The 25,468-nt window shown below is 39.5% G+C and overlaps 1 protein-coding gene across 6 annotated transcripts in view; it reads left to right on the top strand.

Annotated features, from left to right (window-relative positions):
• Positions 1-25,468, top strand: part of corin (corin, serine peptidase) — a 64,209-nt gene that overhangs the window by 33,286 nt on the left and 5,455 nt on the right. For all 6 annotated transcript variants that reach the window (XM_057319420.1, XM_057319422.1, XM_057319419.1 and 3 more), the window contains 4 exons: positions 2,996-3,103; positions 3,466-3,579; positions 6,187-6,297; positions 7,882-7,999. In XM_057319420.1, coding sequence (XP_057175403.1) covers positions 2,996-3,103; positions 3,466-3,579; positions 6,187-6,297; positions 7,882-7,999 — 451 coding nt within the window. The remainder of the gene's footprint in view (positions 1-2,995; positions 3,104-3,465; positions 3,580-6,186; positions 6,298-7,881; positions 8,000-25,468) is intronic.

The following is a 25,468-nucleotide window of genomic DNA, read 5'->3' as shown; positions in this document are numbered from 1 at the left end:
TTAATAATCTAATAGCATTTGAAATTTTGTGGTGAAGACATGTCAAGAGACCGCGTCCTTCTTTGTCCAGCTCTATCATCTCAGCTCTTGTCAGGTCCCCACTTCCCATTGAAAAAGCCATACCAAGTTGGTATTTTAAATTCCATGTAGAAGTCTTTGCTAAACATGCGGCTACTACTGCTTGATCTTCAACAGACCTGGATAGGGCATCTGGTACCACATTCATTCTGCCTTTCCTGTATTGAACATGGAATTGGAACCGTTGTAACCTCAATGTCCACCGAGTGAGTGTGGATGTAGTCTTTGGGGAATTGAAGGCCCACATCAGTGCTGCATGGTCAGTATATACTACAAAAGGCACACCCTCTAGGTAATGATGCCACTTTTCCAACAGCCAGACATTCCTTCTCCGATGTGGAATAATCTAATTCCGCCCCCCGCAGACTTCTAGAAGCATACGCAATCACACGCTCTTCATTACCAATCCTTTGGGTAAGGACAGCTCCAAGTTCTACAGAGCTAGCATCGGTTTGTACATCAAAGCGATAAAGCAGGTCTGGTTGGGCCAGCACAGGAGCTTCTTGCAGGGCCATCTTCAGCCTCTCCACGCTCTGCTGACACTCTTCAGTCCATTTCCAACTGACACCTTTTCGCTGTAACTGATACAAGGAAGCTGCAAGCTCAGCAAAATGTGGAATAAATTTATGGTACCACCCTATCAGTCCTATAAATCTCTGTAATGAATGGATATCATGTGGAATGGGGTAGTTAGTTATTGCAGCCGTCTTCTCTGGGTCTACTTCCACCCCTTTTCCTGAGACTACATGGCCGAGGAACCTCAACTCATTCTTGAGGAAATTACATTTCTTCAAATTCATGGTCAAGTTGGCTCTCTGAAGTCTATCAAAGACAGCTTCAAGATCTTGCAGATGTTGCTGTTTAGAAGGTGAATAGACAATAATGTCATCAATGTACACAAAACATATTCTCCCTCGTAGATCACACAGAACCATCTCCATGAGACGTTGGAAAGTTGCTCCTGCGTTCTTCAGACCAAACGGCATGGTTTTAAAGTGGTATAAGCCAAATGGGGTGGTGAAAGCAGTCTTTTCCCGACTATTCATCTCCATCTCAACTTGCCAATACCCAGATTTCAAGTCCACTGTGCTGAAGTATTTTGCTCCATGCATAGACTCTTAAGATGTCATGAATGATGGGCATAGGGTAAGCATCCTGGGGGGTTTTCATATTTAATCATCTGTAGTCAATACAGAAGCGTAGGCTTTGGTCAGGCTTTGGGACAAGGACTACTGGGAAAGGACTACTGGGAAAGCCCAAGATGATTGCGATGGTTCAATGATCCCATCTCGTAACATTCTTTTAATCTCTGCTCTAATAACATCCTTCTTCAAAGGAGAGACTCTGTAGGCTTTACACCTTACGGGCACCTCGTCTGTTGTCACGATCTGGTGAGTGGTCAGATTTGTCTTCCCCAGTTTATCAGAACAAACTAAAGGCCATGCATGCAAGACTCGTTGTACTTCTGGATGATTTTGTAATATCAAATCTCGTAATGATGGTTTCTCTGCAGTTGGTTTCTCAGGTACCTCAGAGTCGATGGGTAAGGCGATGTACAGAGTAACCACACGTTCCTGTTGCTGATTCCATAACTGCTCCCCTAGAGGCTGGCGAAGAAATGGAAAGATCTTAATTCTACCATTAACATTCAACTCATAACTGTGTTCTCCCATATTTAGTCGTACACCAATTTTACTTAGAAAGTCTAGGCCTAATATGAAGGGAAAAACAAGCTGTTTATCTGCCATCACATAGGTGTACCAGTCCATGCCACTCATAAGTTACCGGAACTCTGCCCTCAGATTTTGAGCCTTCCCATCCGCTAACAGGAATGTTCTGCTGGAGTGTTTTTGCATTTGCCCTCCTGGCTTGGCCAGTGCTTCCCACAGCTGTCTTTGTATTAACGTGAAAGTCGAACCAGTGTCTATTATGGCCTCCACTTCTTTGCCACCGACTCCCAAAGCAACTCGTAACAGTGGTGGTGCTGCTGATAACGCCAAGGTTGCGGGTTCGATCCCCGTACGGGCCACCATCTGTAACAAATCTGATCTAATATTCTTCTAGACCAAAATCTACAATAAAGTTCAGAAACTCAGGATGACCTTGTCATAAGTGAAGAGTGTATTTAAATAATTAACATTCATAATTTCCAACACAAATGGTAGAGCATAAATAAAACGCATAACAACTACAAACAAACATGCAGCCTTATCTGAGAGTCCGGATACTGAAAGAATGTCCATGTGGAATCAATGTCCATAGGTAAGGTATTCCATCAGGTAATCCACAAAGAGCACAGTCAACTTGTTCTCTTGAACGTTTGGGTCAGTAGTACATCCACTTAATTCAAGCCACGAGAACCAACTCTATCTGGACACAGGATCCATTCAGGTAATCCTCCAGAACTTTCCTTTGTGTTCCTCTCTCAGACCTGAGCACATGTCTCTCTCTTCACCTCACTTCCTTTTTCTCTCCTGGGCTTGTGAAAGTGAAAAAGTGAAAGCCTTTTCAAAATAAAAGTCCTCTATCTCTTAGTAAATTAATATGTATATAATATGTACACTCACAAAGCAGACAATGAACAATATTAGACATTTCAACTCAACTGAATCTTCCAGGAAATATTACAGTGAAAGAAAATGAAAATACAAATCAAGCCTACGTATACTATTTATTAAAATTATCTCTCTCAGAGATAACTCTCCTTGGCTCTCAGAGATAACCTTAAAGTATGTTACGCTCTTTTTGAATTCCTTAAAATGGCAATATTACAACCGTCTGTGCTTTAGTGAGTCACTGAATATTTTGACAGATTTGTTTAGAAACATTTATTTATACCGACTGCCATCACATGATGTTGACTGGACTTTTTGTCTGCTGTGAGGTTTCGTAGGTTTAAACTGTTTGTTTGTTTCAGAGTGCTCTCCCAGTCACTTTAAATGTGGTTCTGGAAGATGTGTCCTCTCATCCAAACGTTGTGATGGACACACAGACTGTGATGATGACAGCGATGAAGACGCATGCGGTGAGTGAAGAACGTTTGTGTCTGTAAAGACGAATAAACAAACAAAGTGTCCTGAAAAAGGGAAAGTCATTTTTTTTCTGGAGTTTGGGTTCCTCGCCACAGCAGGGGAGACTGCATTTATTTATTTATTAGATATTATTTATTAGAATGATCTCGCTTGGTCTATAAACAGCATGCACTGTGCTGTGTTTTACCTCTCTTGTGTTTTTCTGTTTTTCTTATATGCTCCTGTAAGGCTGCTTTGGAACAATGCACATTGTGAAAAGCGCTATATAAATAAATTGAATTGAATGTTCATGAACAGGTGTGCATGTGTGTGTGTGTGTGTGTGTGTGTGTGTGTGTGTGTGTGTGTGTGTGTAGGGTGTGTGGAGCGAGGCTTATGGGAATGTCCCGGAGACAAAACCTGTATCCGACACAACATGATCTGTGATGGTTTTCCTGACTGCAACCAACAAGAAGACGAGGTCAACTGCTGTGAGTTCAGTGTGCGTGTGTGTACTTGTTTTTATGCATTGTGGGGTCTAAATGTACTCGCAATGATTGTAAAAGTCTCACACACTTACTTCGGTCCCCACAATTCAAATGGATTATTAAACATACTAAATAATGTTTATTTGAAAATGTAAAAGTGCAGAAAGTTGTCTGTGATAGTTAGTGCAGGGGTCGGCAACCTTTGCGACCAAAAGAGCCACCAAATCAAATTTGTCTGGAGCTGCAAAATGTATGTAACCTTTAAATGACTATACTAGGGCTGCAACTAACGATTATTTTGATAATCGATTATTTGGACGATTATTTTTTTATTGATCGATTAATCGGATATAAATGTAATTACATCTTTTGCTTAGGATAAGTAAATCAGATATGGGAAAAGTATACACAACTGAACTCATTAGCCTTCTCCCAAAATGTTGTGAATGTCTCCATAATTAACACACCTGGTGAGTTGATTCATGTGTGTCATATTAGAAGCAACTGACAATAGTCTCTCCCAAAGGTGGGAGCGAGGGGAGGGTCGGCCAAGGAAATCATTTTTTGTGCGATGAAAAGTGAGATATTTGTCATTCAAATGTAGTGAAGTACAGTAAAAAGTAAACAGAAAAAGTAATACTTAAGTACAAATACTCAAAAAGTGTACTTCAGTACAGTACTCAAGTAAAGTGAAAGTGAAAGTGACCTATTAGTCAGATATGGTGACCCATACCTGAAATGTGACCTCTGCATTTAACCCATCCAGAGAGTAGTGAACACACGCACAGCAAGTGGTGACCACACGTACACCCGGAGCAGTGGGCAGCTATCACTGCAGCGCCCGGGGAGCAAGTAGGGGTAAGGTGCCTTGCTCAAGGGCACCTCAGTCGTTACCCACCGGCCCTGGGAATCGAACCGGCAACCTTCTGGTCACGAGTCCGACTCTAACCATTAGGCCACGACTGCCCGTAAATGTACTTCGTTACCCACCTCTGAACTAAATAAACCACCAAATCAGGGTATTTAGCCTAATATGTACTTTGCAAAGTGCAAACGCCACAAATTGGGTTTTACTATAATCTTCAATTTTGTCATTTAAACACCTCTCCCTTTTAAACTTTAAAACTGCGCAGCTTGAAGAGATGCATGCAAAACACGTCTGACTTTAAAACTGCGCACCTCGCGCTGCATGGATAGACGCATGCACCGAGCGACACGTCTGACTTTAAAACTGCGCAACTTGTGCTGCACGGAGAGACGCATCCACGGGGATACACGTCTGACTTTAAAGCTGCACACCTCACGCTGCACTGAGAGAGACGTGTGACTTTAAAACTGCGCACCTCGCACTGTACTGAGAGACACGTGTGACTTTAAAACTGCGCATCTCGCGCTGCACGAAGAGGACGCATCCACGGAGAGACACGTCTGACTTTAAAACTGCGCAGCTCATGCTGCACGGAGAGACACATCTAAAACGGTCATTTTAAAAGGGAAGAAGACGCACTTGATTTATAACTGCGTGACGTCAAGTGACATCACAGACCAACTAATCGATAATGAAATTCGCTGACGACGAATTTCATTATCGATTATTATCGATTTTATCGACTAGTTGTTGCAGCCCTAGACTATACCACAGGTTGTTATGCATGTAAGGTAGTAGTTACCCAGTTGCACCACTAGGTGACAATATAGTGCAATTTTTATTGTATTTAGATGTTAACAATTTATACATTTTTGTCCCTGGCAAGAAGTGGTAGTGTTGCAATAGGAGAGTAATGTCGCGGTGTTGCACGTGCTGCTTTAGTAAGACTTCAGCTTTTTCTGTGAACACAAGAGACTGCCTACTCGCTGCATATGGACATCATGCGTAAGCATTGATGAACGCGCCAGCCAGACAGGATTTAAACTATGCCGGCTAAAGACCTAAAAGTTTGGTTTAAAGATGAAAAACGTACCAAGCAGAATGCTTTCTCACCATTCCATTTCTAACACATGCATACAGTGTTCGGCGCTGTCTCACATCTGTCAGAGCAGAAATAAAACCGCTGCTCTCTGTATGTTTTTTCTGTCATCTCCGGTCGCGCTCATATGTACATTGCATGCACTTAAAGTATATTGTATTGTACTTATTTAGTCTATTCAAATGAAATAACTGAAAAAGCAAATACATTTACCCAGCCAGGGTGTATGACTGGGTAAATGTGTATGCTTTTTCAGATATTTCTTGAAGAAATCAGGACAGAAGTGGTCAAAAGTGGACAAAATAGAAGGATTACAGCAGCAGGTGTAAACGGGTGTGTGCCTCTTTCGTCCACTTGTGATCCGATCTTAATAGCAGGCATAAACAGGGCCTTATAAAGACTGAAGGAGAGCCACGGGTTGCTGATCCCTGGGTTAGTTTGTCCAGTATAAAAATCATTATGCCTATGGACAGTACCCACAATGGTTAGAAACCTAACGTGTGTGTGTTCACTCGCATGTAAATAATGTCAGCATGGTTAGTGTTTGGAAGAAAATGAAAGAAAATGTCAAATCCAAGTGAACATCAATGAAAAGTCTTTGTGTGTGTGTGTGTGTGTGTGTGTGTGTGTGTGTGTTTTTCAGCGGCGTGCAGCAGTCATGAGTTGGAGTGTAATAATCATGAGTGTGTTCATCGATCATTCTGGTGTGATGGCAGGAAACACTGCACAGACAGCTCTGATGAGTGGAACTGTGGTAAGATCAGGGACAGACTTCATAAATCAGCCATGTCGGCAGCCACTGTTCTTTTTAACGCATTTTGTTTGGTCTGTGTGAAAGTTGTAACATTAATATTAATATTTTGCATAAGTTGTAAATGTTAATATTAAATCTAAACGAATGCCCCCCATTTGAGATTAGAGTAGACCACTGCGTATACGTGAGGTGAGCTCGACACTGGTGTCAGTAAAGCTACAGCAAGACTGTGTGTGGTGCATTAGCAGCAGAATAAAGTTCAAGATCAATGAACTAAAGTAAGAATGAAACACAGCTACTCCAGTGGAGAAGAAAAAAGATCATTCACAAAAGAAGGTAGCCAAAGTCTCTGCTTTTCCCACACAAACTCTCACAGCAGAAGCGCCTCTCTCCCGCCAGACAGACGATGAGAATGTGCCAGTGAGTGTGCTCCTTGAACAACACAGACTGACAACCTAAACGTCTGTTAGACAAAGAGCGCTGTGCACTTAGTGAGAGAGGTTCAGTTTTTAACCGCTTTTAACCCCGGGTAAACTAATGTTTCACACTTGTCATTTTGAAGCGGGGTTATTCCCTCATTTTCCCCGTGGTTATGAAACCCTGCTCCGAAGCTTTTGTAGGGTTAACACCACATTGCGGTGCCAAACCTGTGCACTGTGTAACGAAGCGGGGGTAGAATAGAATAGAACAGAACTTTATTGTCATTGTTTAAGGGAACAATGAAATACAGTTTAGCAGCGCTTCACAATAGTAAAGTTATAGAAATCAAATATGTACAGTTGAATGTCAGAACAGCCAAGACCTACATACATAAACAAAGGTGTATATATACACAAAATAATATAAAAATACACAGAAACTCAAGAATGATACAACCAGACTCTTAGCAACGGACACCCAATCAAGAGTTTTTTATTTATTTGAGTAAGTAACGTCTTAGGAGACTTAAAACAGCCAAAAAAGGATTTTAAAGGGACCACGCACTATTTTTCTTCAGTCAGTTTGACGCTGCATTATTTGTCCAGTCATGACTGTTGACACCGCAAATGTGCAAATAAGAAAGTTAACCCAGGGTTTAGTGATGGACAGTGTGAAACATCAGGTTGTGAATACCCAGGGTTATCTCTTAACCACTGGTAAATTATAAGCAGTGTGAAACATGAAACAGATAACCCAGGATTCTGTTTACCTGGGGTTTAGAATAACCCAGGGTTACCCATTTCAAGTTTGAAAAGCCCTTATGAGAGTATAATACCAGATATGAATTTGTTTGTGAATTTAGTTTTTCATTTGGAAATTCTTTATTTTTGTTTGTTTCATTTGTGTTGTAATTGAGTGTTTGTACTGTATATATTAAGCTCAGTTTCCCCTCTGTTACTTTATCTGTAACCTCCAGAAAGAAAGATTGTGTGCTTTTAGGAGGCAGAAAAGTAAGGGTTGCAAAAGTTAAAGGGCGTGTAGTTGGGGCCCATACATGGAATTGCCCTCAAATCACCACTGCATCTGTCAATCAATCAACTATCAGTCTGTTTATTTGTGTGTGTGTGTGTGCGTGCGTGCGTGCGTGCGTGCGTGCGTGCGTAGTGTCTCTCTTTGATGGTGGAAAGGTGCTGGTGTATAAATCAGGCCTGGAGTATCAGTTGTGTGCAGACGGATGGAGCTTGAACCTCAGCAGCATCACATGCACACAGATGGGTTTAGGGTAAGGTCAGTACACACACACACACACAAACAAAAGGGTAGTGTGTGTCAAACTAACATTATATAACACATGACTGCTATCCTAGATGCTGATTGGTCAGTGCCATGTTCCAGTGACGTTCACTACATGTGCCATATTGTTTGAAATAATGAACAGATGTCCAACCCATGCTCAGTAGCATTCAGCTTCTATATAAGAAACAGTGGCATTTCATGACATTTTTCAAGACAAACAAAAAGTCTAAAGCCCATTGCACATGGAGTCCGAAATTTGCGTCCGAAATTTCCGCACGTTAAAAAATAAATACGACCTCACGTTGTGTCAATCACATTTACACACTGCCTCCGATATTTTCGTCCGTCATAAAAAAATTCGAACCGGGTTCGATTTTCTGCGTTTTCGCATCCGTATCAAGCATTTTGAGTGGCCTTTTATAACAATTCAGAGACACCGTACAAACGAGAGCCAAATACGAAAAAACACATACGAAGATTTCGGACTGTATGTGCAAAGACCTTAATAGTATAATTTATATAATAAATGCTTATTGTATATAGTTCATTGAAATGTCTTATTCTTGAGTCATCAACTAACCAATATATTTGTTTAAAAAAGCTTAAACATTTCAACTGGCCAGGGATGTCTTCTTGAACTATATGGGAGTCACTGAAGGGTTATTTACGGGGTCAGATAATTTCATATTGCGCCAATAAAAACAAAACCAACACTGCATGCTTTACAAGGCTGACGGATGATATATTAGATCTAGACAGGCTATATAGTCATATGCCGTCTGCAGATACACTGAAAAAGCGTATGCTATTACAGACTGAGTTTGATCTCCTGTCAACACGGCAGACGGAGTATCTCATTTCTAAATCACGGTATGTGTGCTATGAGCACAGGGACAAATCTGGGTGAGTACTTGCTCATCAACGGAGGCAAAGGACTGCCAATCAGTCCATTCCTGCAATCAATGATGAGCAGGGCTTAAAACATACTGACAGCTTAGAAATTAACTCTTGTTTCCAAAACTTACCAGTAACTGTCACTGTACACTTCCGACTCGGGTACCGACCCTCTTTCATTGAAAGACTTTTTTGATAATATTCACATCCCCTCCATAGATTCAGAGATGCTGAATTGGAGGAGGACCTCTCGGTTGAAGAGATAACTCTAGCAATTTGGTCTATGCAAGGTGGCAAATCACCGGGGCCAGTCGGCTTCCCAACAGATTTCTGGGATATGGGAGTTCTGCCATATATCATTTCACCTGACCAAACCAGAGTTTTGATATTCTTTATGACCCCTCTTCACCCGGTACGCCAGAGGTAGTGCTTTCACTAGATGCAGAAAAGGCATTTGATCGGGTGGAGTGGGGCTATCTTTTCAATGCATTGGAGATGTTCGGATTTGTCTGTAAAATTATATCATGGATTCAACTTTTGTGTACTTCTCTTTTGGCTGCTGTGCGCACTTATAATAATATATCTGCTTATTTTGAGCTCCAACGCGGCACGAGACAGGGATGCCCTTTGTCCCCACTGTTGTTTGCCGTTGCAATAGAACCGCTTGCTTTAGCTCTGAGACAAAGAGCCGACGTTAAGGGTATTCAGCGGGCAGGAGTGGAACACAAGCTTTCGCCTCATGCAAACATGTTACTATATTTGTCACAACCCCTGGCAAGACTTTCTAAATTGGTGACTCTACTTACAGAATTTGGCAAGGGATCTGGTTGTAGAGTTAATATCCAGAAAAGTGAACTGATGCCTGTTGGTGATTGGGCTAGTCTGTTATCTGGGGCAGTCGTGGCCTAATGGTTAGAGAGTTGGACTCATGACCAGAAGGTTGCCGGTTCGATTCTCAGGGGGTAACGACTGAGGTGCCCTTGAGCAAGGCACCTTACCTTGCTTACTTGCTCCCCGGGCGCTGCAGTGATAGCTGCCCACTGCTCCGGGTGTATGTGTGTTCACGACTTGCTGTGCGTGTGTTTACTACTTTCTGGATGGGTTAAATGCAGAGGTCACATTTCGGGTATGGGTCACCATATCTACCTAATAGGTCACTTTCACTTCACTTCACTTTAAAATCGGTTCCCTTTAAAATTAGCTCTAAAGATGTAAGTATCATGGGGTTTAGGTTACACATAACCACAAAGATTTATATGAGGCCAACTATGCACCTCTCTTATCTAATCTGAAACAGGATCTTGAGCCTGCCTCTCTCATTGGGTGGAGGGGTTAATACGATAAAGATGAGTGTACTACCCAAGTTTTATACATTTTTCTTTTTTTTTCAACAATGTGTTTATTAACTCTTTTACAACAAAAAACAACCATTTGTTAAGAAAATGTATTATTTATACATACACAAAATTCAAAACATAACAAAAAACCAGCTCAGAAAGTACAGACTTAGGTTAGACAATGAATATACTACTACATACTTCATACATCAGTGAACCTATAGAGTAGTACTGCATACATCGTATCTTCAAAGAGTGTTTAGTTTGATCACATTTATAAAAGAGAGATACAGCTGTACCATTATTTCCGGAAAAAGACGAGCTGCTGGAGGCGGGAAGGGCACGAGCACACAACACATCATCATATTAATCCCTTCATCTTGTTTACATTAGGCACGTACACGCCGATTGCCAACAAAACACAGACACAGGACTTGGTTTGGCTTACAGCGTGCAGTTCATGTCCGGCATCTTTTAGCGCTGGGACCGCACCACCTATCAGTTTCAAACCATCTCCAAATCCAGCGTTATATCCAGCGTTTATATAACATCACTGAAATACCGTGAACAAACAAACTACTGACTTCTCTCACTATCGCAAGAGTAACAAGCTGCAGCTGCAGGCCCACAGCGCAGCCAATCTTGACCCAGCGCAGCCAATCTTGATGGGTAGGCGGGTCTTCCTATCGCTTGTTGGTTGGCGGGCTATTTCTATCACCTTGTCGAGCTTTTCCGGGAGAATGGCCAATAAAAGGAATAGGATCCCTGTGATGACACAAGGATCCAGACTTATAAAAAACTTTCTGAAACAAGTTGGAGTGCTGGGGGAGTGTATCGAGCACAGAAATACTGCGTCATACGCCCAACCCGTTTTTGAACAAGTTGACCATGTTAAGCATGAGAAGGCAGCACGTTTAACAGTGTAAAGAAGTCAGAATGCATGACAGAGCATGATACCCCATCTTTAATAATTGATGGCAGAAGGCTTTCCAAACCAATTGCTAAAATTTTGGCCAGCAATTTTCGATCAACATTTAGTAATGCTATACGCCTGTATGACGAGTAGGTGTCTGGGCGTTTGCCCTTTTTAACAATAAGTGAGATGTTTGCATCTTGTAAGGTCTGAGGGAGACCCTAACCCCACAGGGAGTCTTCAAACATTTCAAGTAACTGGTCCACTATCACATCCCCAAAGTCTTTATAGAACTCACTGCTGAAGCCATCAGGCCCTGGAGCCTTCCCACCCTGTAATGTCTTTTACATTGCCATCACCACCTCCGCTGCTGTATTAGGTGCATTGAGAATAGTTCGTTGCTCATCTGTAATTGTAGACAAATGAATACCAGAGAGGAAGACATTCATCGTTTTGGATACAGTGGTAGTTTGCTCAGAAGTGTAAAGATTTATGTAAAACTCTTTAAAACACTCATTAATTCTTTTGTTGTCAAAAAGCCTATTGCTATTAGGATCAGTAATACATGTAATATACTCAACTCAACTCAACTTTATTTATATAGCGCTTTTACAATTTTCATTGTTACAAAGCAGCTGTACATGAGACACATTGACTACAAGCAAAACAATCAAAGTTGTACCTGCAAAAACAAGAAAAGGTTGAAAACACAGAAGACAGACACACCCACATACAAAACACTCCACACACACAACACGCACCAACACAAACAGACACAGAGACACACACACACACGGATGCGCACGCACACACACACACACACAACACACACACACACGTACGTACACAGACAAGTACGCACACACACACACGCTCAGTGAGAGCACACATTTAGGATAAAGGAGAGAGAAGCACAGGTCAAATATAACAGATAATAAATTCCTATATGCAATATTAATTAAGTAAAACTTTAAGATTCTAAAGCAGCCCCCCCGGTCAGGCAGATAGTGCAAAAACAGTATGCAAACGGTGGCGAGGAACCCAAAACTCTAATCGAGAAAAAAAACCTCAGGAGAACCCAGGCCCAACCAGGGGATTCCAGTTCCCCTCTGGCAAAAGCTGCTGCCTCTGCACAAGCTCCAGAGAACTTGCACAACAAGGCTAAATAAAATAAATAAACTTAATAATAAAATAAATTATAGTTTAAGATTATCATTAATAATCTAATAGCATTTGAAATTTTGTGGTGAAGACATGTCAAGAGACCGCGTCCTTCTTTATCCAGCTCTATCATCTCAGCTCTTGTCAGGTCCCCACTTCCCATTCTCCGCTCTACCATCAGGTCAGGCCATGAACTGCATCCTGCTCGCTGTGGTAACCTTGGAACAATGAGACAAGACTGGCTGAGAGTAGAGTACTGTTCTGTACTCTTTGATGCAACAAGTACATCAGTTGTGTTTTTGGTTCCGGTTGATCTAACTAATGCAGCCTAAACCCTCTGAAGATTTATATTATGGAAGAGTAGTGTATGCAAGATTAAAAAGATGCGTCTTTAGTCTAGATTTAAACTGACAGAGTGTGTCTGCCTCCCGGACAGTGCAGGGAAGACTATTCCAAAGTTTAGGCGCTAGATAGGAAAAGGATCTACCACCTGCACTTGATTTTGAAATTCTAGGTATTACCAACTGACAGGACGCCTGAGAGCGTAATGCACGTGAAGGACTGTAATACAAAAGGAGTTCATTCAAGTACTGAGGAGCTAAACCATGTAAGGCTTTATAGGTAATAAGCAAGATTTTAAAGTTAACGCGATGCTTTATAGGTAACCAGTGCAAGGTTGACAGAACCGGGCTAATATGTTCATACTTTTTTGTACGTGTAAGAACTCGAGCTGCCGCGTTTTGGACCAATTGGAGTTTTTGTAATAAGCCTGCAGGGCAACCACCTAACAGTGCATTACAGTAATCTAGTCTTGATGTCATGAATGCATGAATTAACTTCTCTGCATCTGAGATTGACAGCATATGACGTAGTTTAGATATATTCTTAAGATGGAAAAACGCAATTTTACAGGTGTTGGCGACGTGGCTCTCAAATGACAGATTACTATCGAATAGAACGCCAAGATTCTTTGCTGACGACGAGGGTTTTATGGAACATCCGTCAATAGTTAAACAGTATTCTTGGTTGTTACTTATAGCAGTTTTCGGTCCAATAAGTAACACTTCCGTTTTGTCCGAGTTCAGTAATAAAAAGTTGTTACTCATCCAGTTTTTTATATCGACTATGCATTCCATTATTCGATGGAACTGCTGTGTTTCATGAGGCTTCGAGGAAATATAAAGTTGAGTATCATCAGCATAACAGTGAAAGCTAACTCCGTGTCGCTTTATTATATCTCCTAGAGGTAGCATGTATAATGCGAAGAGCAGAGGCCCTAAGACTGAGCCCTGTGGTACACCGTACTGGACTTGCGATTTGCGTGACACCTCATTGTTTATTGCTACAAATTGAAAACGGTCGGATAAATAAGATTTAAACCATTTCAAAGCTATTCCCTTAATGCCGACATAATTTTCGAGTCTATGTAGGAGTGTGCTGTGGTCAATGGTATCGAATGCAGCACTAAGGTCTAGCAGCACCAATAACGAGATACAACCTCGGTCAGACGCCAATAGCAGATCATTTGTAACTCTGATCAAAGCAGTCTCTGTACTGTGACATGCTCTAAATCCAGACTGGAATTCTTCATTGATGTCATTCCTTTGGAGGAAGGAGCATAATTGAGTTGAAACTACTTTTTCCAGAACTTTAGATATGAAAGGTAGATTCGATATAGGCCTGTAGTTCCTTAGTTCTCTAGGGTCGAGTTGGGGTTTTTTGACAAGGGGCCTTATAACAGCCACCTTATATGCTTTAGGCACATGTCCTAATGTCAGAGATGAGTTAATAATACCAAGAAGAGGATCTATAATTTCTGGGAGCATCTCTTTCAGTAGATTTGTAGGTATAGGGTCTAGTATGCATGTTGTTGATTTAGATGATCTAATAATTTTAGACAGCTCATCTTGATCTACGGTATAAAATAATTGCATTTTCTCCTTAAGGGCGCTGTAGTTAGTTTGTTCAGCGGGTTTCACTTCTGATTGCATTGTTATAATTTTTTCTCTAATATCTTGGATTTTATATGTGAAGTAGTTCATAAATTCATCACTGCTATGCTGATATACAGGATCAGAAGTCACTGACGATTTATTTTTTGTTAATTTAGCCACCGTGTTAAATAAAAACCTAGGGTTGTGCTGGTTTTCTTCTATTAGTGATGAAAAGTAGGCGGATCTAGAAGTTATTAGGGCTTTCCTGTATTTTCGAATACTATCCTTCCATGCTGTACGAAATACCTCTAATTTAGTTTTCTTAAAGTTGCGCTCCATTTTTCGGGCCGCTTTCTTTAGAGCCTGAGTGTGTTCATTATACCACGGTGTGGGGCTGCCATTTTTAATCTTCTTTAAACGTAGTGGAGCAACTGTGTCTAGCGTTACCGAGAAGGTGGAATTAAAATTTTCAGTGGTAATGTCAAGATCTTCAACGTTATTTCTCATGATTTGAGACAATTCGGGCAGATTATCGAGAAACGCATCTTTGGTAGTTGAAGTTATTGTTCTACCATATTTGTAACAATGAGTTTTATTTGCAGCCGTAGGCCAGTGAAGCAAACATAATACCAGATAATGATCCGAAATGTCTTCACTCTGCTGAAGGATTTTAACGTCGTCCACATTTATACCGTAAGACAGTATTAAATCTAAAGTATGATTACGAAGGTGAGTGGGTCCTGACACATGTTGACTAATGCCCATGGAGTTAAGAGTGTCTTTGAAAGCCATTCCTAAGGCATCTGTAACGTTATCTACGTGGATGTTAAAGTCACCAACGACAAGGAGTCTATCTGCGGCCAGTACTAGTTCTGATAAGAACCCACCAAATTCTTTAATAAAATCTGTGTGGTGCCCTGGAGGCCTATATACAATAGCTAGAATCAATTTAAAAAGTGTTTTATCTTTAGTATTAGGTGTTGAAACATGAAGAACCATGACTTCAAAAGAATTATATTTAGAGTTCGACTTCTGGGAAATGCTAAGAGAGTTATTGTAAAGTGCTGCGACACCTCCCCCTCTGCCTTTTAGACGAGGCTCGTGTTTATAATAATAATCTTGGGGGACAGATTCATTTAAAGCAATATAATCATCTGGTTTTAGCCATGTTTCTGTCAAACAGAGCATGTCTATTTTATGATCTGTTATCATATCGTTAACAAAAAGTGCTTTATTAGAGAGAGATCTAATATTTAGCAATCCGAGTCGTAACAGTTGATTATCTGTATTTTGTTCATGTTTAGTTTGTTTAACGTTTATTAAATTACTTTCAAGAGGTTTACGCATTATTTTATGTTTGCTAATCCGGGGGACAGACACAGTCTCTATTTTGTGATGTTTGGGAGAACGGATTACTACATGTTGTACATTTTGTGTATTCTGCGACGTGAGACGGCAAGCAGACAGTTGGTTAAGCCATACTGTCTGCTCCCTGACCTGGGCCCCAGCGAGTCAAGTTTTAGCATTAGCATTAAGACTTTTTGCCATATTTCTAGACAGGATGGAAGTCCCAGCCCAGGAGGGATGGAGACCATCTCGTTTCAACAGGTCAGGTCTGCCCTCAAAACTCTTCCAGTTATTTATAAAAACTATATCATTCTGCAGGCACCACTCAGACAACCAGCCATTTAGTGATGATAATCTGCTATAAATCTCATCACCACGATAAGCAGTGAGGGGGCCAGAGAATATTACAGTGTCTGACATCATGCTTGCGAGCTCACACACCTCTTTAATGTTATCTTTTGTGATCTCCGATTGACGGAGTCGAACATCATTTGTGCCGACGTGAATGACAATCTTACTGAATTTACGATTAGCCTTAGCCAGCACATTTAAATTTGACTTGATGTCAGGCGCTCTGGCTCCCGGTAAACATTTGACTATGGTGGCTGGTGCCTCTATGTTAACGTTCCGAACAATAGAATCACCGATAACTAGGGCACTTTCAGCAGGTTTCTCAGCCGGTGCGTCACTGAGCGGGGCAAACCTGTTCGAGACTGTAATCGGAACGGTCGAGTGATGTTTTGTCCTGCGACTACGCCGTCTCACAGTCACGAAGTTTCCCAGCTGCGGGGGATTTTCAACCGGAACCGAGCTGTGTGCGCTAATGTTGCTCGCATCCAAAGTGTTTTCTATCGTCGTTAAACTCTTACTATCCTCAGATAAAGATTGGATGCGAGACTCTAATTCTAAGATCTTCTCTGTCAGCCTAACTATTTCCCTGCATTTATCGCATATAAAACCCTCGCAGCTGACAGAGAAGGCTAAGCTAAACATATGACATGAGGTGCAAGTAACAACAATAGGAATAGAAGCCATAACTCACCGGATTTGAAGTGCAATTCCAACTTACCAAGGTTGCTCGATGGATCGTAGTATAATCGCTTAAAAAGAGAAACGGTTAGCACACAAGACAAACCAGAGGCAAGATGATATTCCACAGTGTAAACAGAAAGCAAGCTAACACGCTATTGCTATGCTAACGGCGTTAAGTTAACTATCACTTTTGGTTTAGAATCTTCAAGTAGATAACAAGAACAGGGTTATTGAGATATCAGGATAAGTTAGCAACAACAATAAAATACACTAATATTAGAGCGAAGTTGTAAGAGCACTGATACAAACAAGCCGCCGGCAGCGATGCAGGAAACAGGAAACAGTAATATATTGAGATATAGATCTCCTTTTAGTGAGATATGCCAAATACCTTCCTGGTTTGTCCCCATGCTCGTGACATTTTTGATTAGCATATCTGGTCTTTTTTTCAGCATCTTGGGTCAAAATGGAATCCAACATAGACCTAGTAATCTCTTCCAGTAATGCAGGAGAGAGAGATTTAAAAGACACTTCTTCTCTCTTCGCTCAATCTTTTTCCAGTGCTATCTGCTTTTCTAGCTTTTTCTATTTCTTAGTCGTAAAGAAATAATTAAGCCTCTAGTATAGGCCTTAAAAGTTTCCCACAAAAGAGAAGGGTCGGATCGTCTGTAGATTTGAGATTTTTCTCAAGAAAGAACTTAAACTCTTGTCTGAGGTAAGAAAGAAATGCATGGTCTTTCAGAAGAGAAGAATTTAACCTCCAGTATCCAGTCTGTCTCAGATTCCCCCTTAAACTAACAGTTAAGGTAACGGTGAGATATAACTATATTTCCAATCTGACTATCAGCTATAGAATTAAGGGAGAATGTAGGAAGGAAAAAATAATCTATTCTTGTGTGACACCTGTGCGGAGCTGAGAAAAAGTAAACTCCTTGGTGCAAAAATCTCTAAACATCCACCAAACCAAAGTCTTTACAGATTGCCTTTAAGGGTGTCGCTTGTGGGCAGAGTGGATACATTTTTGGGGGAAATCTATCCATATCAGGATTCAAAATGCAATTAAAATCTCCCCCCACTATAACATTTTCACTGTTCAGCTTCATGAATTCCAAACATATCTTCTGGGTGAACCGGAGGGCAATAGATATTCAACAGAGAGAGTTCATGCCCCTGAATGGAAACTTTAAGCATAACATATCTCCCATATTTGTCCCATACGGATGTTTCTAATTGAAACGGTACATGCTTACTCAGTAATATTGCCCTCCCCTACTTCTAGACGAGAAGGAGGAAAAAAACACCACTTCAAAGTGACCCTGCTGTACTTTGCGTGTTCAATATTATCTAGGTGTTTCTTGCAAGAATGCAATATCAATTTTAACTTTTCGAAGTTCATTTTTTCTGTTTAATGGGACTATGAAACCCCCTGACATTCCATGTGCATATTTTCAGATTGTTAAATGCATACATCTGTGCAAACAGAATCCAGTTTTAAATGAATTACTGAGCTGTTTAAAAAAGAAAGAACAAAGATAAAAGGAACATTACCGGTAATTAGATGAACACACTTTCCAAGGAACAAACAGTATAGAACAAACTTTGGGGCAATCCGTTACTTAACCTATCGGGGAATACAATCCTATTCCTAACCTTGTCGTTTATAGCCTCAAATAACTTTGAAGTCCGACAAATAAAGAAACCAAGAATAAGGCTATCCCTCTTCAAATGTGGCCGTCTTTGAACAGATTTAGACCTTATTAGTCCAGTCAAACAAAAAGAAACCTAACCCAAAGAGAAAAAGAAGGTTTGTAACATTGGGCTGGTTATTATGACATATTCTCTTCTGTGATTGCAGAGAAGACTGTAAATATATCATTATGATGACTAACTGTCTCAAATTACCCCAAAGTGTTTCTTCTGGGCTGTTAAACTTCTTTGCCTTACCATCCAGTATAATCCTCAGTGTTGCCGGGTACAGCAGAGAGTATTCTAACTTCTCCCTCAGCCGTGTTTTAACTTGATCTAACGCCTTGAGTTTCTTTATCAGCGTTGCTGAAAAGTCATTAAAGAATCAAATCCTTGGCGATTTATCGCCTCCAATACGCTGTGCTGCTTATCCACGAAATTGTGAAACTTCATAATCACCGGTCTACGGCTTTGATTCGGTCTCGGAACCGGAGCCAACGATCGGTGCGCCGATCCAACTTAATGGATTCTGTTGTCATCTGAAGGCGTTCAGGAATCCACTTCTCGAGGTTCTCAATGTGTTCCCAGCTTTCCTGTAGCTCAGTGGTTAGAACATGGCGCTAGCAACGCCAAGATCATGGGTTCATACAATGCAATGTAAGTCCCTTTGGATAAAAGCGTCTGCCAAATATGTAAATGTGATTAAATCTGTGCCTATCACATTCTGAGAAAAAAAACACATGTTTGCAAAATAGGTTAAAGGGGTCATATGGCGGAAGTACGTGTATTTCTGTGTTTTTGGTGTGTTATAAGTTGCCCATGCATGTATTAGACGTGTAAAATTGCAGAAATGAAAGTGTGGGAACAAAAGATTCATTCTATCTAAAAGCGAATGCGAACCCAGACCTGCCTGAAACGCCTCGTGTAACCACACCCCCACAAATCTACGTAACTTCGTAACATGATTTGACTTAAGACCGCCCAAATCTACACGTAGTTAAGGTGGGCGTAATTGTAAATTTCATTGTATCGTCGCCAGCGCAGCCATGTCGCGGAGACGATGTGTGTTTCTCTGTGAAAAGAAAGAGTCTTTGTTTGCCTTGCCAAAAGATGAGACGACTAAAACGGAATGGTTACATTTTATTTATAACACTGTTCCAGAGAAGTACAATCAGAATGTTCAAGTTTGTGCAGCGCATTTCACCGACGAATGCTTCACAAACCTTGGAGAGATCAAGACCGGCTATGCACGAAAGCTTTGGTTAAAAAGTGGGGCCGTTCCAACCATAAAAACTTCGCAAGGAAAGTCTGGCGCTTCAGATTCGCAGCCTGTAAGTATATTTTCATTGTAAAATACTTTGTTACGGACTAACGCGAGTTGAGTCTGTTGTGTGTTTGTAGCGCATGTTGTTTCTTTGTGTGATCCGTAAATGCAGACAAGCACGTAGCGAAAAGACAACAAAAGTAATAATCAGTAATTATGTTCCAACTAGAGGCAACAAATGTTGTGTTTATAATGGGGTTTATTGTCTTTGTTGAGTCGCGACGAGAGGTGTAGCGCGTTATTAATTGTGTTACCATTCCCTGCTGTAATGCAAGCTTGTTAATATCTCACACAAACTCTGTATGATGTATATGGTTGTTTGTTTATAGTCTTTATAACGTCGTATATAAAAGGTAAAACAGTTAGCTATAGTTTTTAACTATTTAACAATATATTTTTTACAAACCTTACCAATCTTTGACATCCTGCTCGAGTCACGCTGGCACAGTTGATGTATCGGCTTGATCATCTTCATTTTCCAGATCAGATTTGTGCTCAAATTGATAGGGAAGTACCGCTGACATTGTATCGCCTGTCAGTACAATTGCTTTGGAACCTGATGTTCCGAATATGGTAAGAGGCGTTACATTTCCGTGAAATGCTTGCAGTATTCGACCAATCATACCACACCTCGCTTTTCAGAGCCATGAGCTTTGTAAAAAATCAGCGCGTTTCAGAGAGGCGAAGCAAAGAGGAGATACAAACATGCACGGTATGTGGAAAATACAACGTTTTTTAAACTTTAAATGGTGTATACACATTACGTTACATCTAAAACAAACAATAATATTCGTTTTAGTCGTGCAATATGACTCCTTTAATATAGCAAAACAGGTGAACAGGCGGTAAATGTAAACAGTATTGAGGTGTGCAAAAAAACAACAGAATGATGCAGCTGGATCCATTCCTATGAAGATATTTCAGTAGCAAAACTTGAGAGCATGTAGATTTTAATTTATGAACTTGTAAAGTAAGTATTTGTACCTGTACACTAAAATGTACACTCACTGCCCCAATGTGAAAAACTTGTCAAATAAAAAACTGAAGTTGAATGTTGAGATTTGCACTCGTGGACACAACTCACAAATCTGTCTTCTGAATTTGAAGTTGCAGAAAAATAGTCACAAATGTATAAACTGGCATTTACAAAATACATTGGCAGATACAAATGCATAGCACATATTTTCCTAGATTCAGATTTGAATTGCAACCACAAACAGGCATCTACAACCTCTCAAATCTGTCACTGCAGTTTCAAATCTTCCCGCCTTGACTTTTGCTACTACTGTCGATAAACCCGTTGCAAAACTAACTTGTGCACTTGAAAGCTCAGAGGCGAGAGAAAGAACGGCATTTGATGACGTCATGTGGCTGAGCCACACCGCCCCCTAATGGCGGGAAAAAACAATGAAAGGAGTTTTTTAAATCACTAATACAGTATTTAATTTAAGATGAAACTCTAAATCAATAAATACATTTTGCTTAACAAAAATACTACTTACGGCCACTTTTTTACTATAAATTAACTTTTCTATTTTATTCTCTTTTATATTTACTGCAGTATATCTTTGTTCTATGTTTGTCCTTTATTATATATTTATTGCTTTTCTACCCCATCTGCAAAATAACTTTTTTACAGGTACATACACTGTAAAAAATTATCCTGTAAAAAACGGTAATCTACTGGCAGCTGTGGTTGCCAGCTTTATACTGTTAAATAACAGCGGGTTACTGTTATTTGAATTAACAGCATGATACTGTTTTATTAGCTACAGCATACAACTGTTATTTAGCAGCCTGATACTGTTTTAAGAACAGCATACTAATGTTACTTAGCAGCACACAGCTGTTAATTTACATACTAGTCAACTTATTTTAATTGTAATGCAATTATACCCTACATTTTATATTTGTGGATAAAAAACAAATGAAGCCAACTTATTCTTTTTTCATCTTTTCTTTATTCCTATTCAACATCATATTTTATATGCTTTGTTTGTTACGTCATAAAATGGGCAAAAATACAAGCCATCATTATAATATTTAATGCACAAACTATGGTGCAACAAAAAAGCACCCATGACGTATAAAAATACAAAAATGTCTTTCGTAAAGCAACTAAACAAAAACAAATAAGACACAATAAGGCATTATAAATGCCTTAACATAAAATACAAATGTAGCTTCAAATCAATGTCACTAACCTAAAATGAAAAAAAAGTTTTAAAAAAATCATTCAATTAAAAAAACAAAAAGGTTTAAAGTGATAGTTCGCCAAAAAAAAATAATTCTGTCATCATTAGCTCACCCTCTGGTTATTTCAAACTTTTATGACTTTCTTTCTTCTGTAGAATACAAAAGAAGATATTTTGAAGAAAGTTGGTAACCGAACAGTGCCGATACCCAATCACATCTATTGTATGGACAAAACACCAATGCAAGTGAATGGGGGCCGGTTACCAACATTATTCAAAATGTCTTCCTGTGTGTTCTGCAGAAAAAAAGAAAGTTATACAGCTTTACAATGACAAGAGGGTGAGTAAATGATGACAGAATTTTCATTTTTGGGTGAACTCTCACTTTAACAAACAAATGAAAGCATGGTTTACAACATACAAGCCGGTTAAACAACAGTTAAAAGGTAGGTTTCTTGAAGCATATTGGAGACGTTGCCACAGGTCTTCTGGATTTACTTTGTCTCAGTTTGTTCTGGTACTTCATGTCATTTCAGACAGACTGGATGATGATGAAGATGAGGATGAGGATGAGGATGAGATCAGATCTCTATGTGGAGCACTGGCTGTTGTCAGACTCCTTGTGCAAACAAAAATCTCACTGGATTATTACAATTAATGGCAAAATGAATAATTTTAGTAAACTGATATTTCCTACTGACAGACTACAGCGAAATATAGAAATAACTGACTTAAAACCATTTTTTAGCTGGTAAAAAAACTAGTGTTCTTATAATTTTGGCCACCTCTCTAAATGGAATCAGACTGCTTTTGGACCACAGTCTTAGGAGTCTTAAGATAATGGTTTCCCTTGTGTCCTTTTCAGAGTTTTAGGGTACCCTGCTTGTGTTGACGAAACAAACAGACATAATTTCTCCATTAAAATAAAAATTAGAATTAGAACTATGGTCATACGAATCATATGAGTAATAAATATGTCATATTTGATTGAAGCATTCCTACACATTTGTTCATATAAGAACTAACAACCACAATTAATTTAAAGAAAAACTTACATTTTTTTTGAAGAATAATTTTTTCTTGCTTCTCTGCAAAGTGAGCCATTAGACTTCCTCCTTGGAAAGAAATATATATTTTGGTCACATAGGTGGCAATCAAGCCAGCAGTGGTTTTGAAATTGACACATGCACAGTAATCAGACAATAATTAGGGATTTTACTTATATAGGCCTTCCCAGTTACCAAAACATAAATATTGAATAAACTAACTTTTTAATGTATCTTACCATCAATGCATGCACACGGAAAGCTTACCAGCATGTATTACAACAGCTTGACCAAATCTTTATAACTTAGCGGTATTTTTAGACATACTTGATAGCATCACTGATCTATAATAAATCAGTGGGTAACATACTACATTAAATGGATTTTAAGATAACACGAAAAATCAGGCGAATATGCAGACAATATAAAATATTTCTCACCTACATGGACAGAAAGCACACATTAAAAGTGTAACTACACAAAAACAATAATTGATTTAGATCGTTCCCGATTCATCTCTTACACAGATATTAGTAAAACGTACAGGTTGGATTAAATTTGGGGTAATTCTTACCTTTTAGTCACAAGCATTTGAATCTCCTGTTAGCTAACACTACCCAGTCACTGTTTCAGAAGTTTTCCGCTAACCAGAATATCTTAGCGTTGTTTTCAGAAATACTTTGCCTGATTAAAACAGGAAATGTTATTAAATAATAAAAACTTCACTGGATATTTAAGATCTAACATTTAATTTAAAGATATTACAACCATAGATAAAGGTGCAGACGTACCTCACGCTGATAATCCAAAATGGCGCAGATAGGAAAATATGGTATAATGCTGTTAAATAACAGTGACATACTGTGGTTGTTCGACCACTAACCTGAAGTTAACAAGTCTTCCCACAATACACTGTATAAAACAGTAACATACTGCTATTAAATGAAAACAGCATTTTGCTGTTAAATTTCCATGTAAATTAACAGGAATTTTTTACAGTGTACTGTATGAAAATAAAAATCTTGAATCTGATAAGGGTGATGTATAAATTAGCAACCTAATTAACAACCTAATTTAGCTGAAGCGAGTTCGCTGATAATGATCAAAATTAAAAACAGAAAATGTACAATCAGCCTGTCATTGTGTAAGGCTCCTATATCAGAATGATCAGAATCAGTTCTTGTATAACACTGAAGGGGTTTATTCTGCGATAACAACCGACTGGATGCATTATCAGGACCCACTCACCTTCGTAATCATACTTTAGATTTAATACTGTCTTACGGTATAAATGTGGACGACGTTAAAATCCTTCAGCAGAGTGAAGACATTTCGGATCATTATCTGGTATTATGTTTGCTTCACTGGCCTACGGCTGCAAATAAAACTCATTGTTACAAATATGGTAGAACAATAACTTCAACTACCAAAGATGCGTTTCTCGATAATCTGCCCGAATTGTCTCAAATCATGAGAAATAACGTTGAAGATCTTGACATTACCACTGAAAATTTTAATTCCACCTTCTCGGTAACGCTAGACAAAGTTGCTCCACTACGTTTAAAGAAGATTAAAAATGGCAGCCCCACACCGTGGTATAATGAACACACTCAGGCTCTAAAGAAAGCGGCCCGAAAAATGGAGCGCAACTTTAAGAAAACTAAATTAGAGGTATTTCGTACAGCATGGAAGGATAGTATTCGAAAATACAGGAAAGCCCTAATAACTTCTAGATCCGCCTACTTTTCATCACTAATAGAAGAAAACCAGCACAACCCTAGGTTTTTATTTAACACGGTGGCTAAATTAACAAAAAATAAATCGTCAGTGACTTCTGATCCTGTATATCAGCATAGCAGTGATGAATTTATGAACTACTTCACATATAAAATCCAAGATATTAGAGAAAAAATTATAACAATGCAATCAGAAGTGAAACCCGCTGAACAAACTAACTACAGCGCCCTTAAGGAGAAAATGCAATTATTTTATACCGTAGATCAAGATGAGCTGTCTAAAATTATTAGATCATCTAAATCAACAACATGCATACTAGACCCTATACCTACAAATCTACTGAAAGAGATGCTCCCAGAAATTATAGATCCTCTTCTTGGTATTATTAACTCATCTCTGACATTAGGACATGTGCCTAAAGCATATAAGGTGGCTGTTATAAGGCCCCTTGTCAAAAAACCCCAACTCGACCCTAGAGAACTAAGGAACTACAGGCCTATATCGAATCTACCTTTCATATCTAAAGTTCTGGAAAAAGTAGTTTCAACTCAATTATGCTCCTTCCTCCAAAGGAATGACATCAATGAAGAATTCCAGTCTGGATTTAGAGCATGTCACAGTACAGAGACTGCTTTGATCAGAGTTACAAATGATCTGCTATTGGCGTCTGACCGAGGTTGTATCTCGTTATTGGTGCTGCTAGACCTTAGTGCTGCATTCGATACCATTGACCACAGCACACTCCTACATAGACTCGAAAATTATGTCGGCATTAAGGGAATAGCTTTGAAATGGTTTAAATCTTATTTATCCGACCGTTTTCAATTTGTAGCAATAAACAATGAGGTG

The sequence above is a fragment of the Triplophysa rosa genome, linkage group LG21 (genome assembly GCF_024868665.1).
Source record: "Triplophysa rosa linkage group LG21, Trosa_1v2, whole genome shotgun sequence".
Taxonomy (NCBI): Eukaryota; Metazoa; Chordata; class Actinopteri; order Cypriniformes; family Nemacheilidae; genus Triplophysa; species Triplophysa rosa.
The sequence above is the reverse complement of the archived record's forward strand: the minus strand, read 5'-3'. Positions and strand labels throughout refer to the sequence as shown.